This window comes from Patagioenas fasciata, chromosome 2 (genome assembly GCF_037038585.1).
Source record: "Patagioenas fasciata isolate bPatFas1 chromosome 2, bPatFas1.hap1, whole genome shotgun sequence".
NCBI classification, from domain to species: Eukaryota; Metazoa; Chordata; class Aves; order Columbiformes; family Columbidae; genus Patagioenas; species Patagioenas fasciata.
The window spans coordinates 88,037,547-88,059,701 of record NC_092521.1 but is presented as its reverse complement, the minus strand read 5'-3'; the positions used below and the strand labels follow the sequence as shown (position 1 = coordinate 88,059,701).

At 42.2% G+C, this 22,155-nt stretch overlaps 1 protein-coding gene across 4 annotated transcripts in view; it reads left to right on the top strand.

Annotated features, from left to right (window-relative positions):
• Positions 1-20,993, top strand: part of PIGN (phosphatidylinositol glycan anchor biosynthesis class N) — a 108,421-nt gene extending 87,428 nt beyond the window's left edge. For all 4 annotated transcript variants that reach the window (XM_065830877.2, XM_071804512.1, XM_071804514.1 and 1 more), the window contains 6 exons: positions 2,062-2,117; positions 2,607-2,682; positions 3,980-4,053; positions 6,938-6,980; positions 9,338-9,390; positions 20,592-20,993. In XM_065830877.2, the coding sequence (XP_065686949.1) occupies positions 2,062-2,117; positions 2,607-2,682; positions 3,980-4,053; positions 6,938-6,980; positions 9,338-9,390; positions 20,592-20,715 (426 nt within the window). In that variant the 3' untranslated portion in view covers positions 20,716-20,993. The remainder of the gene's footprint in view (positions 1-2,061; positions 2,118-2,606; positions 2,683-3,979; positions 4,054-6,937; positions 6,981-9,337; positions 9,391-20,591) is intronic.
• The last annotated feature ends 1,162 nt before the right edge of the window (positions 20,994-22,155 follow it).

The following is a 22,155-nucleotide window of genomic DNA, read 5'->3' as shown; positions in this document are numbered from 1 at the left end:
AAAACAATTTGCAAAATGTTGAACATTTGTGTTTGCTTCAGTGTATAAATGAAAAGCAGCTGAGACACCTTGCAGTAAATGTATTAATTTCATTTGCTATTTTGCTATTTTAAACAAAAAAATAATCTTTTAGTAAAGCTACTGTTGTCAGATGCTAAAAATGAGCCAAAACAAAAATCAAACAATCCAATTGTATTTTTTTAAAGCTCCAGCCTAGTACTAATTTAATCTAACACGTGAATGTAGCACTCCATTAATCTTACCTTAATCTAAAACACTTGAATGTGTTTTGTTCAGCTGAAAAAACACACAATTTGCAAGTCATTTTTGCAGAGATCAGCTTTGATACACACCTGCTCAAAAGGTGTTGTAGCTTTTTTAAATTTAGATACTGTTTAATATTTAGAAACAATGGTATTAGAAGAGAAACCTTTTCTGCTAGAGCAGTCACATTGCAACTACAGCCTGTGAGCTGTACATCGTAAGACTGTCTCAGGGTTCCTGTATAGGGCCCAAAAGTCTGCATCTGCTGAGGGACTTTATAACCTGGTCTTCCAGAAGAAGATTCAGATTGTTTAGGCTTAGCATTTTGATTAGAACTATGTGCTACTAGTATTTGTTTGTTTCATTGCAGAACTGTTGTTCTTATAAATCTTAACCAGCAGGATCGCACTATGCTGTAAAACTGCTGTGTTACTAAACTTGAGACAGTGTGATACTCATGGGAAGCATAATTTCTTTAGTTATGCTGACCTAATCCTTCCAGAATATTGCATGCAGAATCCCAATGATTCTGCTGAATGGTTGGTATCCAATTGTTTATGCAGAGACTTAAATGATCCAATGCAGGAGCCATAAGAGGAAAGGAAGGACTGGAGGGAGCTCTGGTGACAGCAGCCATAATCACCGACTAGCCCTCTGCATGATGAAAAAAAGCATTCTTCAGCTGAAGTGATGTGAGCTATAGTGGACCTCACAGGATCACAGAATGGTTGGGATTGGAAGGGACCTCTTGTGATCATCTAGTCCAACCCACCTGCTAAAGCAGGTTCACCCAGAGCAGATCACACAGGAATCTGTCCTGGCGGGTTTTGAATGTCTTCAGAGGAGGAGACTCCACAACCTCTCTGGGCAGCCTGTTCCCATGCTCTGGCACCCTCAAAGTAGAGAAGTTTCTCCTCATATTCAGATGGACCCTCCTGTGCTTCAGTCTGTGCCCATTATCCCTCATCCTGTTGTTGGGCACTACTGAAAGGGGTCTGGTCCCATCCTCTTGACACCCACCCTTGAGATATTTATAAACATTGATGGGAATCTCTTCTCAACCTTCTCCTCTCCAAGCTGAACAGACCCTGCTCTCAGTCTTTCTTCATAAGAAAGGTGCCCCAGACCCGTAGTTATCTTCATATCATTCATGGGCTCATATAGCAGCATGTGTTACATCCAGATGAAAAGGGTAGGGTTTATAAAACCACTTCCAGCTATACGGATCCTGCCAGAGCCATCCTCCCTCCCTCAAGTAAGGAAAAAACGGGATTCCTGTGTTGCAACAGACTCAGCATAACCTTTAGACAACAAACGAGTGGGAAGGGATAGTATAGGAACCCCTTTAGTCTTGTTTCACAGCCAACTAACTCTTACATGGTCGGTTCCTCAATAAAGCCATCTCTTTTGGTGTGAAGTATGCATGCATGTTTCAGTACTTTCTGCCAAAACATGTGGTTGAATGCACTGCTGGGATTGTGGTCCGGGGATGTTCCTGTCTTGCTAGGTAGGAGCTCAGTAAAAAATAAGCTGCAGCTTTCTGGCAGGAGCCTCAAGGCAGACTCTGAACTCTTACCCAGACCACCACTGTCTTTTAAAATTGACATAGATGTGTGAAATATTGGGTAGAACTAGGCAATGCTTTGGATTTCTTAATACAGTATAAAGCTATAATAGTGTGTCAGCTGCTTTAGTTCCATGGTAGGATTTTGAAAGAAATTGGAATAAAGGGTGGAAAATGCTGTTTTTGTTTTACTGCAGCTATTTCTGTGATCTGTTTTCCTTAAATACATCTAGGTTTTCTTCATAGTGACAGCCTTTTTTGGCACTGGAAACATAGCTTCTGTTAACAGGTAAATTTTACTCATTGATTTGAGACACAGCAGAGTACAAAAAATTCTTTGTACAGTTGATGTTCTAAATATAAACTTGTATAGCAAAATCAGGGCAGCAGAATTAAAGCAATAGTCAGTGAAATAATGATAACAATTTATTTTGTTTCTGCTCTCTGTAACATGTTCTCTAAGAGCCTAAACTTGTTGATTATGAGGTTGTCTTGATTTCCGTTAGAACTTAGTGACAGTGTGAGCTGAGAGAGCTTGTCCACTCACCAGCAGCATGGCACCTCGAAAGACACGGCAGAGGAAAAGCTATAGGGAAAGAAAAGTGAGGTAGACAGTCCTTGCTAATTTAATATTAGGACAAGAGAAGAGAGAGTTGGAAACCTTGTTTAAAAATCTATATGTGCACAGTGTGTTGCAGGAATAACTAAATGCTCTGATTTTTTAATGGAAAATGCCATTTCAAGGCTATATTGTAATGTCTTTTTAATGTTTCTCTAGTTTTGATCCTGCTTCCGTCTATTGTTTCTTGACTGTGTTCAGTCCCTTCGTGATGGGAGGGTTGCTTGTGCTGAAGGTTAGTAATCTTACCACAGTCAAATTTTCTCAAAAAACTGCTCAATAAATAACATATCACATACAGGGTTGTTACTTTGTAGTTTACAAAAACACATGTATGTATTTTAGCTTCATTAACCATGTGTGAAGCTTTCAGCCTTTATAGTGTTTCTAGAGACAGACCCTTCTGATTCCCAAAAGAGAGAAGCTAAAGTGCATGGAAGTAGAATTTAACCTCATTAGATCAGTTTATTGTATTAAAATTGAAATTTTAAATATCAAAAAAGCTTAAATTATTTTTAAAATTATAAGCTTTCCATGTAGTAAAATATCTACAGAAACATTGTGGGTATACATTTTTTTTTTGTTAGGTCTATCTATCTACTTGACATTAAGTACAGACTTTAAATGCCGTACTGATTAGGTTACCATTTTACAATGAATTTTTTTTTCATAATCTATCAAAGATTGGATTGCACTTCTTGTTTGTAGGCAAGTTGTGGGAGCTCTTTTCTAAAGCTTGAGTACAGGATCTGCCAGAGGCAGAGGTAAAGAAACAAGCAGGAAGGGAGACCTGGAATGTATGGATTATTGCTAAAACAAGCAGTATTTCCTGCCTCTGCCTTTCTGCTACCTCTGTCCCAGAGAAAGCAGATTAAGTTACAGGTGTACTGCATGTTTTACTGCAGGACGTAAGCCAATGATACAAACATTCCAGATGAGAGGGAACAGGTTTTAGCCTGTAAGAGCTGAAATGCATTTACACTGCTACCTTAAGGATTACGCATCAACTTTGGAAGGAGCAAAAGGCAACATTCATCTTTCTAACTTTTGTTCTTCATTTACTGAGTTGTTTACACTTGCTTTACTTGGCATTGGAGGGGCAGTGTGATCCTTGCCCTACTGAATACATTCTCTATTCAGATTTTTTTGTGAGATTGTCTTATTCTTGGAGCTCTGTAGCCTGTCACATGAGATATCTGATCTAAATAGTTCTGTCTTCTAGCCTCGTTGAAGCATTTATCACCAGTGCTAAAATGGATAAATTGAGGATCATTACTGTGTTTTAATTATAGTATTCCATAGTGCCTCATGGCTTATTTCACTGCAGTTCAGCTGTGACCATGGAAGGGTTTTTTATTCATTTATTAAACATGCTTCCTGCAAAATGAGTTTCTACCCTTTCTTGCCAATATTTTATTTTTGTAACATAAACATTCTGTGATAATTTCAAAAGCATAAAAATGTTGCCACAACCTGCCAGGTTGTTTTGTAAATATGCCTGTAAGCCAAAATGAAGCTTGTGTTTTAAACAGGTTGTAATCCCGTTTGTTCTGGTATCATGTGCTTTCGAAGCTGTTCAAGTCACAACGCAACTGTCTTCTAAGAGGTACAGTAAATGCTATATTTCTGCATTAGTAAAAGTCTCAAATGTATTTTGCCAAGAATTCATAATTGTCAAATGTCTATCTAAATTTTTTAAAAAATTGACCAGTATGCCGCATTGGTGCTTTTCTTTGTTATTATGGTTTGGATTTTTTGTTCAGTGATTTTTACAAGCTCAGGAATTCTTTTCCTGGTGATAAATGAGTATAAATGGAAGCATTGGCCCTGTCTGAAACAATCAGATATTTAATATTCTTTGTTGACAATACATGGAAGGAGCACATTTTCCCTCCATAATGTAGAAAAATGAGCAGAATTTAAAGTCTAATTTTTGTTTTATATTGCATCTCTGCCTATATTACAATGTTTTTAAAATAACCCATTTATAATGTAACCAATTTACAGTTTTGTTGCACAAATAGCATTTAAAAGACAAAAAAAATCTGGATGCCCTTCTATTGCAGTTCAATGCTTCCAAGGTGTGTTCAGTATTACGTATTTTGTGCAGTGTGGGGCACCACAGGGACTCTGTCCTGCGTATTGCTCAGCTGAGCAGGAGGAATCTGTCCTTGCTCCATGTGATGCTCCTCTGCCTTTCTGTTTTTATCCTGCCTGTGCGCTGCCCATTGTCTCCTTATCCAATGCCACTCATTACTAACGAGGGACACAGCAGCCCAAAATCTTCTTGTTGGAGGGGCAGCACAAGGATCTCATCAATGTTTATAAATATCTCAAGGGTGGGTGTCAAGAGGATGGAACCAGACTCCTTTCAGTGGTGCCCAACAATAAGATGAGGGGCAACAGGCACAGGCTGAAGCACAGGAGGGTCCATCTGAATGTGAGGATAAACTTCTTTACTGTTAGGGTGCCAGAGTATGGGGAACAGGCTGCCCAGAAAGGTTGTGGAGTCTCCTCTGGAGACATTCAGACCAGCCTGGACACATTTCTGTGTGGTCTGCTCTGGGTGAACCTACTTTAGCAGGTGGGTTGGAATAGATGCTCTCCAGAGGTCCTTTCCAACCCCAACCATTCTGTGATCCCTTTGACCTTCTCTGCCTCAGTGTGCTTTGGCTGCCCCTGGGCCCCCGAGGAAGGAGATTCGTCCTCCTCAACAAGGCTTACGCAGAAGCAGGGCTGCATTGAGGAATCAGGGTTGCTCAGAAGACCAGTTGGCCATCTACATTTCTAGGGCTCAGGCAGCATAAAAGTCAGTGTTTCCTCACTTGTGAGAGCTTGCCTTGGCAGCACCACTGATATTGCAAGCTTGTGTGGAATGTGCCTCTGAGTGTGTGAGAGGGGAAATGACACCAGCTGCTTAAACCAGGGGACATGAGTGTTTCTTTGCTGCTTTATGAGACTGTGGTTGTGACTCTGGCTGGTATTTGTGCCGGCTTCATTCAGCTATGTTCAGGTGACAGTAGCAGTGATGCTACCGCAGTGTCAGACTGGGAACAAGGCAGAAACCACAAGATGTGCCCAGGATCCCTGGGGAGGTGCTGCTCTGATTGTCAGCGCATCCTGAAGTCTGTGCTGCACTCTTTATTGCTCTTGCTGCCCCTGCTAGATAGCTTAAGCCATCACAAGGGGCAATCTTGTCTTTGTAATATATAAACATGCCCTGCAATTGGTCTTTTCCTTCTGTTGTGAAAGGCTTCCTGCAGTTCATAACGGCAATAAGTAGACAAATTGCTCCTAAACTCCTCATTTACAGATCAAATAGATTTATTCCAACCCCTGCCCCCCCCCCACTCTGTTCTTGGGGAATGTTCTGTTAGAATATGTTCTTGGAGCTTGTCTGTGAAAACAGCCCTCTAGTTTAGTGCCCCCTAGACAGTACACGATTGCAACATCCTATCTGAGCGATAGGTGAGTGGAGAGAGGCCTTTCAGTGTGTCTAAGACAGGGTCAGGTTGTTCCACCCTTATTTACTACTGAAGCATATCTGACATAGGCAATATTGGAAACTTCCTGAGCAGGAGGCATTCATTGGTATGGGTGTCTCCGCAGTACATGCTCATGTAATGCTGCAGCATTTCCAAAAAAGCTTCATGAATTTATGATGGAAATACTGATAAATTAAGTGTATTCTAGTTAAAGACTTCTCTGTTAATGGGTGGGCTGTTTGCAACATTGCTTCAGTGTCATTAACTTAGCAACTAGTTTTAACCAGTTATAGCAATTGCTTTCATGTAATCTAAGATTTACATAGTTTAATGAAAAGAAGATTAGGTTAATGGGGGAAAAAATAGCTCTGTGTGCTCCCTTCTGGTTCCTTTTACTGGCTGCAGCCTACTTTCCAGAAGTAACTCGCCACTTGACAGAGGGGCCCAGGGGTTTGGAAACATACCACCAAAATGCTGGGTGTTTCCAGAGCAGCTTATGGGGCACCCAGAGATCTGGAATCTGGGCAAGCACCTCCTTTAGCAGCCCCCAACCTGCCTACCAGGGTGGTTGTCAGGACAGGACCCATCAGATCAAGCCTCGTGTCTGCCTGTGCCAAACAGCTTTGCTTATTCTTGAGTCCATCTTGAAATATCTAAATCAGCTCTATTTGGCCTAAGCAGCACATAGATTCCCTGCATCAGCAATGGGCAGACGCTGTTTGTAAGATGCTCTTGTTCTCCATTAGGTTTCTCTGTTGCAAAATTGAAACTCCATTGATGTGAAATGTCTTTTTCAAGCAGGGTGGGCTTACAAGTGCTAGGTCTTCTAGCCATATATTTTAACTGTTCTCTAATAAATTGAAACGTATCTGAGTGATTGAAAGGCAAGTGCAAGAAATCATATCTTATTTTAATTTATTTATGGGGGGTTTAATAAGCTTTGTAACATCTGTGGCTATGGATAAATGTTGATGGTCAGGTGTTTTGATTTGTTTTTCTTTGCAGCCTTTTCCTCATTGTTCTTGTGATTTCAGACATTATGGCTTTGGTAAGTCATTGTTACACATTCTCTTCAATAAGATCAAGAAGCAGAGGGCTCTCCTAACTCCATCTATTGAGATCTTAATTTGTTTCAGACTTCAAACTTTTTGTAACTAGGACAGTGAATTGGATTGAAATCCTAGCATAATTTAGAGATAAAACTCCTCCAATCACTGCTCTTTGAATTTCATGTAATGCATGCTTCTGAAGAAACAATGTTCTCATAATAATAAGGGACAAAAATGTAGTAATAAGATCATTTTGAGTTTTTCATGTGCTTTTTCAATCAACTTGTTAGGAAGAATTTGAATAAGAATATTGTGTTTAGCTCTGTGCAGGGTTTAGTTAATTTTTCAGGAGTTTTGAACCTTTTACTCACTTCACCTTCCCTTGACAAAGAGGAAAAGGAGAAATGTGTTACTGTTGAGCATTTAGATTGTGGGGTGACAATCAAACCCTGGCAGATGTATTGTTAACCTCCTCTCTCCCCCACTTCCCCCTTTTGCCCCTCCCTCTCCCCCCTTCCCACTCAGGACAGGCGATCGGGAGAGAAAGAAGGACAGAGAGAAGAGAGTTGGAAAAATTAAAGATGTTTTACTAATGCTACTAATAAGAATAGAGAAAATAATACAAAATATACAAAACCGATCTTGAAAAGTCTCAGCAACTGCAGAGCCAGCACCCGAAGTCCTGGATTGGACTCTGCAGCCAATGGGAGCTGGATTCAGTCTGTCACTAGGCCTCAGTTCACAGGAACAACTAGCAAGGTCCTCTCCTAATGTTGGCCATAAGCAGAAGGGAAAAAGGGACAAGATCCTCATGATCTCACACTTTTATATGAAGTATTCACGTGAATGGAATGTTATGCACAGTTGGTCAGTTTCTTGGTCACGGGTTTCTGGTTGCCCCTCTTGTGTGCTTATCAATAAGTTTCCATTCCATTGCTAGGTTTACCAAAACATGTGTCTGGTTCTCCAGGAAAATGCAGCTAATATGAAGGCTTCAGCTGACAGGCAAAATTCACTAAAAGAAAAACTTGTTTTTTAACAAAACCAGGACAGTTACCCACCAGCTCCATTAGAATTGTCAGAATCCAGGAGTTCAGCAACATCTGAAAACAGACTCCGTGCCCTTTGTAGTTAGCCATTAGAAAATGCTGTCTTCAGAAAGCTTGCATCCACAAACCAAGCTAGCTAGAACAGTCCAAAGCTGAACATAAATTTTACAGATAAAAAGTACATTTTCATTGGCCCCTCAAACTGTCTTCAACCCAGCAAGTGGTGCTGCTGGGTATCACAAGGTGAACAGGAGCCTTTCCAAAGCGGCAGGTAGAGCTGGTGTTCTCGCTTCATTTGGGCTGGCTTAGTTTCATCCCCATTGGAGTGGGCGTTCCTGGTGTGATTTCCTTGTACAGTGTGATCTGTGGATTCCACCTTATAGGAAAACCAGTGAGAAAAAAACTGAACAGTGACCAATTTGTCTGTAGAGTGGGAAATGGAGAAGGTATAGTTTTGTGTGGTTTCAAATAAATCTGTGTGACTAACCTGATTTTGATCACTTCCACAGGAAAAGGATTAAAATACCAGTAAATCATGCTCATAGCATTTCATTAATGAAATCAGTCTAACTAGACCAAAAGAAGAGTGCAGGCTTGTACTGGTGTGTAGCAAGCCCCAGTATATCCAGATCTTATATTTCACTTATTCTCCTATTTTGGTTTAACTGTTTTAAAACAATTAGCAAATACGTACTTGGTGTACAAAACAAAATGTTACCAAAGAGTTTTGATATGCAGGAGCTGTGTGTATATTAAGAAAGTTAGCAGGGGAAAAAAGAAAGAAATTTAGAGAACTGATTTGTGGTCTTGAATTGATGTGACCACCAGCTAGAATTTTGGAGATTCACTAACTGGCAAGTGCTGTATTCTCCCAAAATTATTCCCATTTTACAGGTGGGGAACTATCAGAGTTGCCCAAAGAAATTTGTGTCAGAATTCCATGGAAACAATATGCAGCCTTCTCTTTGGCACCAGATGTTATTTGGGATCTCTCTCTTTTTTCAAACAATAAGGTGATTTGGCTTTTCTTATTGAAAAACTGCCGGTCGTCTTCTGTTTCTTGCAAGCCCAGCTTGACAAAACCTAGTCCATCTTTAGCTGTTTGTGTTTGATACCATGCCACATCTATTTCTGGCTTATAGACTATTCTTTGCTTTGGTCCAAATGAGCATTCCTAGAAAGGTCTTGCCCTTGTTGTACTTGAATAATTAGAAACTTGGAGTAAACAGCCTGAAGACAGGGTTTTAAATTGTGTGTTTCAAATCATGCAATGTTGATGTACTAATCAAAGTTGTTTTATTTCCTAGCATTTTTTCTTTTTGGTTAAAGATTATGGAAGCTGGCTGGATATTGGAACAAGGTACAGTATTTATTTTTGCCTTCATTGCATTTTTAAAAGGCTCATAGGTTAATATTGTTGTTTATCTACTCAGAACTTGTGTAATTTTTTTCAATTACTCTCCCTAATCAAATGCTTCAGTGATGGTCCCTGTACTTAAAGTGCATGCACATGCATGTGTGCACACATTTATACATATATGTATATATGGAGCAAAAATTTGTCTCAAAATCTGTTCCAGAGCAACATGGACTAAGTAATGAATCTAGCATGGCAAGAAATACAGTTTGTAGGATTTGTTTGATTTCTAAAGAGAAGTAATTACAGAAAAAAAAAAAAATCTTAATTACTGTTTTGCATTTTAATTCGTTGTAATCACTGTTAAAATAACAATTTATCAAAAGAGTTGTCTTGAATCTCGTTAAGCCTCCATATACAGTCCCCTGTGAATTAATGAACCTTGTGCAAATATGTCGGTGGCTCCCAATGCCATGCATTTATCCTCCCCCTGCGTGGGGAAGAGTAAATCTGTAGCGTTTAAAAATAGAAATCACAGCTAAAATGAGCTCATTTGTTTTGCATTATGAGTCATATTAGCCTTCACAGTATACATCATGGGGCAGGTTTTCAACTGCGCAGTCTTCTTTGTAAATAGTCCAGAAATAACAAATACAAGGAATACACATTTCAGATTTACCTTCCCTGAGTTGTGGAAATAGATAATATGCTGCAATAAGCTTTGTAGGGAATGTGTTGTTAATAATCCAGCCAATCTGGTCACTTGACACTGTTATTTAAACAGAAGTTGAATAGTGACCCATTGTTAATATTCTGTTTAGTCTACTTTCACTCCATGCTTTGCTGAGCCCAAGTGTTCCCTCTGGCTGATGCATGCTTGGACACATGCATGCACACGTATTCTGCCTGTTTTATTTGAAGGTTCAAATTCCTGCTTGAGCTACCTTTGGAGGTTCCTGATGGGAGGGCATACAGCTAGATCAACTAGTGGAAATGATGCTTTAACCATCATGCTTCCTTGCTATCGTCAGTTTATGGTAAATCAAATGGCCTCATCCTTTGGTTGTAATTCCTATGCAGATTGATAAGGATATTAAAGACCTCAGAAAAACTCAGTTCTGCTGGGCAATAAGCTTTCTAATTGGGACTTGTAACAATTTACATTTTTGCTTGCTAAGTACTCAAAAACTTCTGATATACGGTCTTCATAGCATAGAGATTCACAATGGTGATAGACTGTTGGATCCGTTTCAGCTGGAAGGTTGCCTTATCTCAAAGAGTTTAGGGGAGCTCATTACACCCATCCATAATTCTGCCTCTCCATGTGTGTTTTGAGCACTGAAGAAAGTACTGAAAAAGTCCTTTTAAAAGACTAACTTGTGATTAATTTTTAATGTCATAATGCATAGTGGTCAAACAGCCTTAAATTTGTCATTACTTCACTTTTGAGTGCTTGACTTTCCCACCTACATTACTTTATTGTAGTCTCTATATGTTTTATATGTGTGTGTATATGCACATAGGATAAAAATTACTAGGTTGCATGAGGAAAGAGGTGAAACCGTAGGTGCAAAACTGAAGTGGTCCTTCTTTTAGCTAGCGTGAGCAGTAATTTGGCATCTGAACTTTCTCCCTGAGAAGATATTTAATGTGTGATTCTCAAGCTTGGCAAAATCAGCAGGCAACAGCAGATTTGTTCGTTTGTTTATTCCTGAAAGAGAAGATGAGCTTCATGGGGTCTTGGGCAATTCCCAAAACCAGTGGGAGGGAAATACGAACATGGCTCTTTCCTGTCCTCCTGTTACAACTGCAGTGATAGCTCTGTGGCATTCCCATTGCAGTGCTGCCTGTTGTTGCTTTGACAGCAAGGTCTGAAAATATCCCCTCTCAGCTGACATTTTAGGTGTTTCCAAAATTTTCCTGGGAAGGTTGAGTCAGTTGAGGAAATGATGGTTCTTTTTTTTTTCCCAACTGTTTGTATCTCAACCAGACTTGTGTAGGATTTCTTGGAACAAAGAGGTAGGAGCACCTGGAGCACCCTTAGGGACAACTGCTCTCATATTTTTATTTATTTGTTGTTGTTTTTGTTTTAGTGGCCCTGGTAGGAAGAGTGTGTGTGTTTACATGTGCAAGTATCAGGGTTCACTGTACATTATTAGTTACCACATCATTGAAATCACAGGTGGAAAATCAACAATTTAACTGCCTGGTGAAGATTCATTCCTCTAAAGTCTGCCTGAGTCCAGTGGTATATGTGCTGTATTTGCAAAGCTGCTGACATATGTTTCCATACTCCTCCTTTTTTGTGGTGATAGCATTCAATGGATTTTCTAATTACCATGCTTCAGAATTTTTGTGTCCTCTCTTTTAGTAAGAATGTGCAAGTTCAGTAGGAAATCCTCATTAGGTAGTACTTGGGTTTTCTAATACCAGTGCTTAGAAGCTTCACATGTAAGAGATAGTTTTAAATCTGTTGTGATGAAAAGATAACCTTCACTGCTTTTTTATGGTGATGTTTAGTTTCCTAGTGGATCTTTTTCATTATTTGGAAGTAGGGCTTGTTTACTAAACTGACATATTACCATTTTTATTCATTTCACCCCTAACTCCTGAATTTTACATCTCCTTCTATCATGCCTTAATGATATTACATGTCATTTAACCGTGGCTCGTATCTGGCTTAATGTGATGTCTTTATTCTCCTGGTTGAATTCACCATACCACTTAAGTATTGTCATTGAATGTAAAGAGATTTCTACTTTTCACACTCTTCCAGATTATTAATGAAATGCTGAGAAACAACAGATCCAACATACAGTCCCACATTACCGCATTCAGGAAATTATCAATGCACCATTGATTCCCTCCTCTCAGTAAATTATCAATTACAGTAAATATTTATGGCTTCTTAGAAAGTTTTAAAGGTCCTTTCCTTAATGGTGATGCCAGAATCAATGTGAACTTGTTTTTCAGAGAGTGCTTTTCATTATTTTCATATATCAATGGGATAAAAATCTTGCAGTGAATGCAGAAATCAAAGCAGTGGCTTACGCAAGCTTCTGAGGTCTGCTAAACTTATCTTCTACCTGTATATGTTGAGGTCACCCTAAACTGCATTATATGCCCTAGGTGAATACACCATTACATTCCATAAAAACAATAATGCAGTTTTCCTAGTACTTTTGAGGCTACAGTGTGTAGTACATGATCATGAGAAGTTTGTTCTGACAGATTCTTTTATTTTTGAATAACAGACAAGTGGAATAGTTAGTTTTTTGGCTTCTTTGTCACCAAAAGAATTTCTCTGTGGCTTAAAAGGTATGTTTATATGTCTCCATACATTTCTACAGACTGGGAGATATAGCCATTAAACCTACTATAGCTTTACAGTACATGTAATTGGTAAATAGCGCTATATTCAGATAAGTAAGATAAATCCTAAAGCTTCTTTATATGACAGTATTATATAGTTCTATACAGAGAGATACTGTACTACTTGCTCCCTGTTTTTACAACAGTTATTAGAAAATAAAGATATAAAATACTGAATGTTCCTCTGCAGTTTCAAAGTTTAGGGGACATAGATACACCACAGAAAACTGTTTTTTTAGAATCATAGAATCATTTGGATTTGAAGAGATGCTCAGGATCATTGGGTCCAACCATAACCTAACTCTGGCACTAAACCATGTCCCTAAGAACCTCATTTCTACATCTTTTAAATACCTCCAGGGATGGTGACTCAACCACTTCCCTAGGCAGCCTGTTCCAGTGCTTTACAGCCATTTATGTGAAGAAATTTTTCCTAATATCCAACTTAAACCTCCCCTGGTGCAACTTGAAGCCATTTCCTCTTGTCTTATCACTTGCTACTTGGGAGAAGAGACCAACCCCCTCCATGCTACAACCTGCTTTCAGACAGTTGTAGAGAGTGATCAGGTCTCCCCTCAGCCTCCTTTTCTCCAGGCTAAACAGCCCCAGTTCCCTCAGTTGCTCCTCATCAGACTTGTGCTTCAGACCCTTCACGAGCTGTGTCGCTCTCCTCTGAACAATCTCCAGCACCTCAATGTCTTTCTCTCTGAGAGGAGCCCAAAACTGAACACAGGATTGGAGGTGGCGCCTCATCAGTGTGGAGTGCAGTGGGACAATCACTTCTCTAGTGCTGCTGGCAACACTATTCCTGATGCACACCAGGATGCTCTTGGCCTTTTTGGCCACCTGGGGACACTGCTGGCTCATGTTCAGCCAGCTGTCAATCAACACCCCCAGACCCCTTTCTGCCAGGCAGCTTTCCAGCCACTCTTCCCTGAGCCTGTAGCGCTGCCTGGGGTTATTGTGACCCAAGTGCAGGAGCCGGCACTTGGCCTTGTTAAACCTCATACAACTGGCCTCAGCCCAACAATCTAGCTGGTCCAGATCCCTTTGTATGGCCTTCCTATCCTCCAGCAGATCAACATTCCCACCCAACCTGGTGTCATCTGCAAACTTACTAAGGGTGCACTTGATGTCTTCATCCAGATAATTGTAAAGATATTCAACAGAACTGGCCCCAATACTGAGCCCTGGGGAACACCACTCATGACCGGCCACCAACTGGATTTGGCTCCATTCACCACAACTCTTTGGACCTGGCCATCCAGCCAGTTCTCTATCCATCACAGAGTTCACCCATCCAGGCCATGAGCTGCAGCTTCTCCAGGAGAATGCTGTGGGATATGGTGTCATAGGCTTTACTGAAGTCTAAATACACAACATCCACAGCTTTTCCCTCATTCACCTTGTCCTAGGAGGAGATCAGGTTGGTCAGGCAGGACCTGCCTTTCATAAACCCATGCTGGCTGAGCTTGATTACTTGTTTGTCTTGTTTGGGCCACTGGACAGGACTCAAGATGAGCTCCAAGACCATCCCTGGCACTAAGGTCAGGCTCATAAGTCTGTAATTCCCCAGATCCTCCTTCTGGCACTTCTTGCAGATGGGTGTCACATTTGCCAACTTCCAGTCAACTGGGACCTCCCCAGTTTGCCAGGCTGCATCCTGGCTAGAGATCCAGTAGTCTTAAAATTCAGAATCTAAATCTGGGATGTCTGTGTGTGCTTGGGAACAATCCCACAGTTCAAAGCAGCATGTGGTGTAGAAATAAGGTCCTCAGACTCTTCTGGAGAATGGCCTTCCAAGTCCTTACACGAGTTGGTTTATTTCTAGTTTTTTAGTTGCTATGGTAACTTACACCATCTTCCTGTCTTTCCAGCTTCTAATCAGGTCTGCCATCTGAGGAATTTAGCCTGTCTTGGGAGAAAGCCATGTTCTGGAACAAGATTGATTCTATGTCCAACCCCCACTTATTTTTTACTGATCTTTGATTCTTCTTGTCTTTGATTAGTAGTTCTCATTGATCTACACTGTCACGAACAAAGCCAGGAGATTGTAGTACCTCGTACGTTCTCCTTCTGGTTCCTTGCCACCAAAATAGGTGTCTTCCTCTCTGACACTAAATTTTCCTAGACCAGCTTTGTCTGTTGACATTGATCCATACACGAGGCACTCGCCTTTACATTGAACGGTGCTGCCATACCTCAGATCATGTGTGATCCCTTACACCAGCTACCTCTACCATTACCTGTCACTGCCCACCTCATTATTTATAAGCATTGCTGCATTGTGCCCCAGCGTGCTGTTCTCTTGTACCTGTTTAATGTGTCTTTTTCCTCCACATGGATCTCACTTGCCTGGAGCCTAGAATCTTACTCCTTTTCCGTATTATCTCAGGTTTGACTTCTGATGGAGGAAGCTTGTTTTGAGAATTACACACTTCACTGTAACTACAGGGGTGATACTGTTGTAGGTGTCTATTACAGGCCACCAGATCAGACTGAGGAAGTTGATGAGGCCTTCTATGCGCAGCTGAGAGTGGCCTCACAGTCACAGGCCCTGGTTGTTGTGGGTGATTTTAACTTCCCTGATGTTTGCTGGAAGGACCATTCAGCCAGCCAGCCACAGTCCAGGAGGTTCCTCCAGTGCATTGATGATAACTTCCTCATGCAGATGGTGGAGGAGCCGACCAGGAGAGGTGCACTGCTGGATCTCATCCTCACTAACAAAGAGGGTCTGGTTGAAGCAGTAAAGGTTGAGGGCTGCCTGGGTTGCAGTGACCACGAGATGGTGGAGTTCAGCATCTCGTGTGGCAGGAACAGAATAGCAAGTAGAATTGCAACCCTGGACTTTGGCAGGGCTAATTTCGGCCTTTTCAAGCAACTGCTGAGGGAAACCCCATGGGCAAGACTGCTTGAAGGAAAAGGGGCCCAAGAGAGCTGGATTGCATTCAGAGATTGCTTCTTCCATGCTCAGGATCAGAGCATCCCCACACGTAGGAAGTCGAGGAAGGGAGCCAGAAGGCCTGCGTGGTTGAATAGGGATCTGTTGGGTATGCTCAAGCAGAAGAGGCGAGTTTACAGGTCATGGAAGCAGGGACTGGCCACTTGGGAGGAATATAAGGCTGCTGTTAGAGGATGCAGGAAGGCAGCTAGGGTAGCCAAGGCCTCCTTAGAATTACAGCTGGCGAGAGGGGTCAAGGACAGCAAGAAGAACTTTTTCAAATACATAGCAGATAAAACTAATACCAGAGGCAATGTAGGCCCACTGATGAATGAGGTGGGTGCCCTGGTGGCAGAAGACACAGAGAAGGCAGAATTGCTGAATGCCGCCTTTGTCTCTGTCTACTCCGCTGGAGGATGTCCTGGGGAACCCTGTACCCCTGAGACCCCGGATGAAGCCAGGTTAATGGAGGAGTTTGCTTTAGTCGATGAGGACTGGGTTAGGGAACAATTAAGTAGTCTGGACGTCCATAAATCCATGGGTCCAGATGGGATGCATCCGCGGGTGCTGAGGGAGCTGGCTGAAGTCATTGCTAGACCGCTATCCATCATTTTTGCCAAGTCTTGGGAAACGGGAGAGGTGCCCGAGGATTGGAGGAAAGCAAATGTCACTCCAGTCTTCAAAAAGGGCAAGAAGGAGGACCCGGGTAATTATAGACCGGTCAGCCTCACCTCTGTCCCTGGGAAAGTAATGGAACAGCTTATCCTTGGTGCCATCTCAAGGCACATCAGGGATAAGAGGGTCATTAGGGGCAGTCAGCATGGCTTTACCAAGGGTAAGTCATGCTTGACCAACCTCATAGCCTTTTATGAGAATGTAACAAGGTGGATGGATGATGGCAGAGCGGTGGATGTGGTCTACCTTGACTTCAGTAAAGCCTTTGACACAGTCCCTCGCAGCATCCTCACAGCTAAATTGAGGAGGTGTGGTCTCGACAATAGAGTAGTGAGGTGGGTTGCAAACTGGCTTAAAGAGAGAAGCCAGAGAGTGGTGGTCAATGGTGCGGAGTCCAGTTGGAGGCCAGTATCTAGTGGAGTGCCTCAGGGGTCAGTACTGGGGCCAATATTATTCAATATATTCATTAATGATTTAGACGAGGGAATTGAGTGTACTATCAGCAAGTTTGCTGATGACACTAAGCTGGGAGGAGTGGCTGACACGCCAGAAGGCTGTGCCGCCATCCAGCGGGACCTGGACAGGCTGGAGAGTTGGGCGGGGGATAATCTGATGGAATTTAACAAGGGAAAGTGTAGAGTCCTGCATCTGGGCAGGAACAATCCCAAGTTCCAGTATAGGTTGGGGCATGACCTATTAGAGAGCAGTGTAGGGGAAAGGGACCTGGGGGTCCTGGTGGACAACAGGATGACCATGAGCCAGCACTGTGCCCTTGTGGCCAGGAAGGCCAATGGCATCCTTGGGTGTATTACAAGGGGGGTGGTCAGTAGATCGAGAGAGGTTCTCCTTCCCCTCTACTCCGCCCTGGTGAGACCCCATCTGGAATATTGTGTCCAGTTCTGGGCCCCTCAGTTCAAGAAGGACAGGGAACTGCTGGAGAGGGTCCAGCGTAGGACAACAAAGATGATTAAGGGAGTGGAGCATCTCCCTTATGAAGAAAGGCTGAGGGAGCTGGGGCTCTTTAGTTTGGAGAAGAGGAGACTGAGGGGTGACCTTATTAATGTTTATAAATATATAAAGGGTGAGTGCCATGAGGATGGAGTCAGGCTCTTCTCAGTGGCAAACAATGATAGGACATGGGGCAATGGGATCAAGCTGGAACACAAGAGGTTCCACTTAAATTTGAGAAAGAACTTCTTCTCAGTGAGGGTAACAGAGCACTGGAACAGGCTACCCAGGGAGGTTGTGGAGTCTCCTTCCCTGGAGACATTCAAAGCCCACCTGGACACATTCCTGTGCGACCTCACCTAGGTGTTCCTGCTCCAGCAGGGGGATTGGACTAGATGATCTTTTGAGGTCCCTTCCAATCCCAAACATACTGTGATACTGTGATACTGTGATACAGATCCCGCCAAAGGCGCAGTTCTGTGTGGTATAGGGATCAAGATTTTGCTGCTGCTGTTGTGGCATACACATGTAAGAGTCTTGCTTTGTTTGTTTAATTACAGCATTACCCCAGCCTGAGAACTAATTTACCAAGCAGAGCTGCCTGCAGCACTGCAGTGCCAGTTGCTGATGGCCCCAGAGATGCTGGCTGTTTGCAGTAATGTGACAAGTAGACTGAAATTGTTTTTAATTGTGCTCTATGGCATAATATATGTATATATTTCTTTACTCTAAACATCTGATATTTTAATAAAGGACCATAACTATTCAGCCTTTTGCACCATAGCAAGGGAGAAGTGTGTGCAGCACTCTCTTCTTTCCGCAAGTATGGAGAACCCAGTCTTTCAAGTGACAGGTAGCTAAGCAGAATTTGTGGAGACTTTTTTCCTTTGAGAAACTGATTAGCACCCACATCTGGAAAAGCTCCTTTTGGGGTGGACAGGAACCCTGATGCCTGTCTGTGGAAGGACCATGCTGATGGCAGCAAGTCACTGATCCTCTGGTGACAGTCTCAGGGTGTCTGTAGGAATAGAGGCAGGATCTTTGGCTTCTGATTTTCAGATTTCTCATTCAAGCTTTCTTTGAAAGCTGGAAGGAAAGTGGTGTTGCTACTTAAGCGAAAAACTACAATTCTGGTGTCAGGTGAGAAGGAAAGTTCAAGTATTACCAGTAATGTGTGAGATGTTAAACCATCCAGCTATTTACCAGAGTGGCTGTTCTCTTAAGAGCCACACAACCTTCTGTGCCTGTGGTGCTTGTGCAGTTCCCAAGGACATGTTATGCCATGAAGATAACCACAAGGAGGGTTTGACTTTCAGTTGGCAACGTGTCCTCTCCCATGGAACTGAGCCTGTAACAGACCCAGGTGGACTTCCAAGGGCAGCTCTTGACGGAATTGTATTATCTTTGCTATCGTAAATGTGCTGTGAGCTGCAAAGTCCAGAGTGCACTGACCATGTGAAAGTCTGCTTTGTGCCTGACTTTGTGCTGTTATGTCATCTGACGTTCCCTGCAGAAGCAGAGCAGTAGTATGGCTCTTGTAGGCCTCCTGTTCTTCTTAGTTAAAGCTGGAGGAGGGGGGATGCTTATAGGAAAGGCACATAGGAGAGATTGCTCCTGTCTGGTATTTTAAACCTTGAGTTGTTCACATTAGTGAGTATCTTCATTTGCACTCTGTACAGGTGGGAGTTTGCAGAGATGGAGGCTCTTGATGGATTTTACTTGTTGAGATCTGAGCCCATTTGTGCTGGTGGATTTTTGAAACTGATTTCTTAAAGCTGTGTATTTTGAGCAAGGTGTTTGCGGCAAGGTTAGGCAGACTCAAAAGAAACAGAAAAATCTTATAGCATGAGTCCCTTTCAGTGTTCTCCATCCACTTTGGTCAGACCCCAGCTCATTTGGTTGCTGATGTCCTGGCTGTGGAAGAATTCCCGCTCATTAGTGAACTTTTTTGATCGTTTTTTTCCTCTCACATTGGTTAGCAGCCCAGCTTTGTTAAGAGCTGATGCTTCTCCACTTCACAGAGCTAAATTGCACTAGGCTAGCACCAGGGTTGTCACAGTCTCAGGGTTGTGAGGATTGATAGCAATGGCATTATGAGCTTTACTGCTCTTCTCTGGCTAAACTCTCAAACTGAATGAGTCCTCTGGCAGAAATTCCAGGTAATTAAACCTGCAAGTGCTCCTTGCAATCCTTTTTTGTGACTAAACTCAGACTTCATTGGGTCTGAAGTTACCCTACTCGTCCTAAAGAGCCATCTGCTTTGATGTTGTGGAGATGGGTGGGTGTATTAGGAGCTATGGGTACCTCTCATATCAGAGTGCCAGTACTATTTTCAGTAGTCTCAGGAAAAAAAAAACAACAAACAAAACAAAAATATGAAAACCAACCAACCAAAAAAAGAAACCCACCACCAAAAAGCCTAAACAGCTGCACTGGGTGTGTGATGGACATGGGTGCAGCAGTGTTTCATCTGCAACTCTAGCCTGAAATGTCATTGGATTTGGAAGAATTCTGATTTCTTAATGGCTAGGGATTTACATTAATAGCTAGTGATTTACATTAATAGCAGCTTGATTCAGGCATTGAACACAGATCTCAGTCTGACCCAAAATAGCCCATCTGCAACATAAATGAACATCAGCAAGTGGAGAACAAGCCCTCTGCTTGTTGTCCTTTTAATTGTTAGTGACTTAAGGACTTCCTAACACAGAAGCTGCATCTTCATGTTGTGTTTATTATCCACTCTTGAACTAATTTGTGTAACCTCTTTGAAACCATGTGTTATCACAGTAGAGAGTTCCACAATTTTTTAGAGATGTTGAGTGAAAAAGTAGTGTGATGTGTGGGGTTGTGGTGGTTATTTTGTGGGGTTTTTTTGGTTGGTTGGTTTTGTTTTTTCTTGAAGCTGCTCATCACTGGAATAGTGTTTTCTCTAGAAAATTGCACTTCAGCTGACATAAATAGCTGAGCTGTCTCCCCACCATGGAGTGATGGCAAGTTCTCCCTAGATTCTGGATTATCAGTACACAGCAAGCAGAAGTTTTGGTCTGGTTTCAGTCATATATGTTGAATTACCAATTTGAATGAAAAATACACCCAGTACCTCTTATTCACTTGGTATACACTCAATTGTGTGTGCTGTTGTCCCCACCATTTTATTTTGTCACTCTTGGGTTTTCACATGATAATGCTGCTATAGTAGTGTCCTTCCAGAAGTAGCGCTTATACATTTTTTCTCTGACTACTTTTATCTGTCTCTTCCTTGCAGCATTAGCCACTATGTGCTCGTGATGTCGTTGACCATATTTATGATGCTGATGAATGGACTGGCCCAGCTGCTAACTACAAAGAGACTTGAACTTCCTAGAAGGACTAAGCACCATTCCACATGATAAAGTGATAAATCTTCCTGCCATCTTCCCATCCTCAGGATTTCTCTGAACCAACCTCCACCTCTGGAATGTAGATATAAGTTAAGGGACTAGAGTGTTGAAATCCTATCCAGGGGTCAGAGTGCTCTGCTGCTACAGGTTAAATGCTGTCCCAGGGCTGAAATTTGCATTTGGAGATTGTCACTTAGACATCAATGGGGCTAAAAAACCCTCAGCTTTCTTCTCCAAGTGTACATACTTCTTGAAAATAAAAACAGCAACAAAATTGTTTCTAAAAATTGCTCAACTATATTTTGGAGGTCTTTTGAGTTGTCATAACTTGTCTGCCAGCTGTTTGCCTCACACATGCTCATTCTCATAAGGAGTCAGCGAAGTCCTAGCTTCATTTCATGTCTCGCATAAGCATCTCACAGACTAAAGCATAAATCAAATAAGTTGAGGCAGATCACTGATTTATATGTTTCCAATGTGACATACGCATTTGAATATCTCTGAGACTGGGTACACTTTTTGCATGCTATGTCACGGTGCATGTGAGAATATGTTGAAGCAGGTTAAGACTGGTACCCTGTGAGGTTGGAGCTTGTAAGACAACAGATTTTACCTAATCTCAGTGTAAGCTACTGCTGCTGCTGACCGTGCTCTCCTGTGCCCAGGTGAGCTGAGCAGTATGCCAGCTCAGGTAATTGATCCAAATGAAAAGCAGCCTGAATAAAGAATTGTAAAATAGTATTCAGGCAGATTCCCTGGTCCCCGTCATGATGAGGTGGGCAGGAAGGTTAGGGCTGATTGCTTCAGTGGCAGCCCAGAGTCAGATCAGCATGAAGACATCATGAAGCTGCAGCAGGAGCTGGTTGTTTGCATAGAGTGATGCCACATGGAGACTTTTCCTTTCCTTGTTTTCCTTTCTGTTTGTGTTCTGCTCACAAGTGTCAGCCTGGGTAATGGCTGCACCTTGAATCAACCACTGCCACAGAATCCCTGATTGTACGTTGGTTACAAGTGAGAGCAAAGAGCCAGCGTGCTTAGAGGCTCTGCTCTTGTGGGTGCTTCTGCAGGCCCAGTAACTCTAAATACATTGCATAACGCTTTGAGATAGCCTTGTAATTCTGTGGCCCTTTCAACAGCAAGCATCAGCCTCCCTACTACCAGCCTGCAGGTGATTAAGTAGCACAAACTACCTTAATGCTTCATCACTCCTTGAAGTCATCTGTTCTGAGAATTAAAAATTGTATCTCCTGAAGCAAAAACTGTATCTCCTGCTCAGCAGGAGGCCTGCGGAGAGCTTGATGTGGTGTCCTGCCTTTGAAACAGATTTTTCCATCCACACCATTGATGAAAGAGCTTTTGAACCAGATCCCTTTGCACAGTGAAGAATGTGAGCGAGAGAAAAAGCTTTCTTCTTTCTGCACTATTGTATGATGTCATGACTAAAAATCG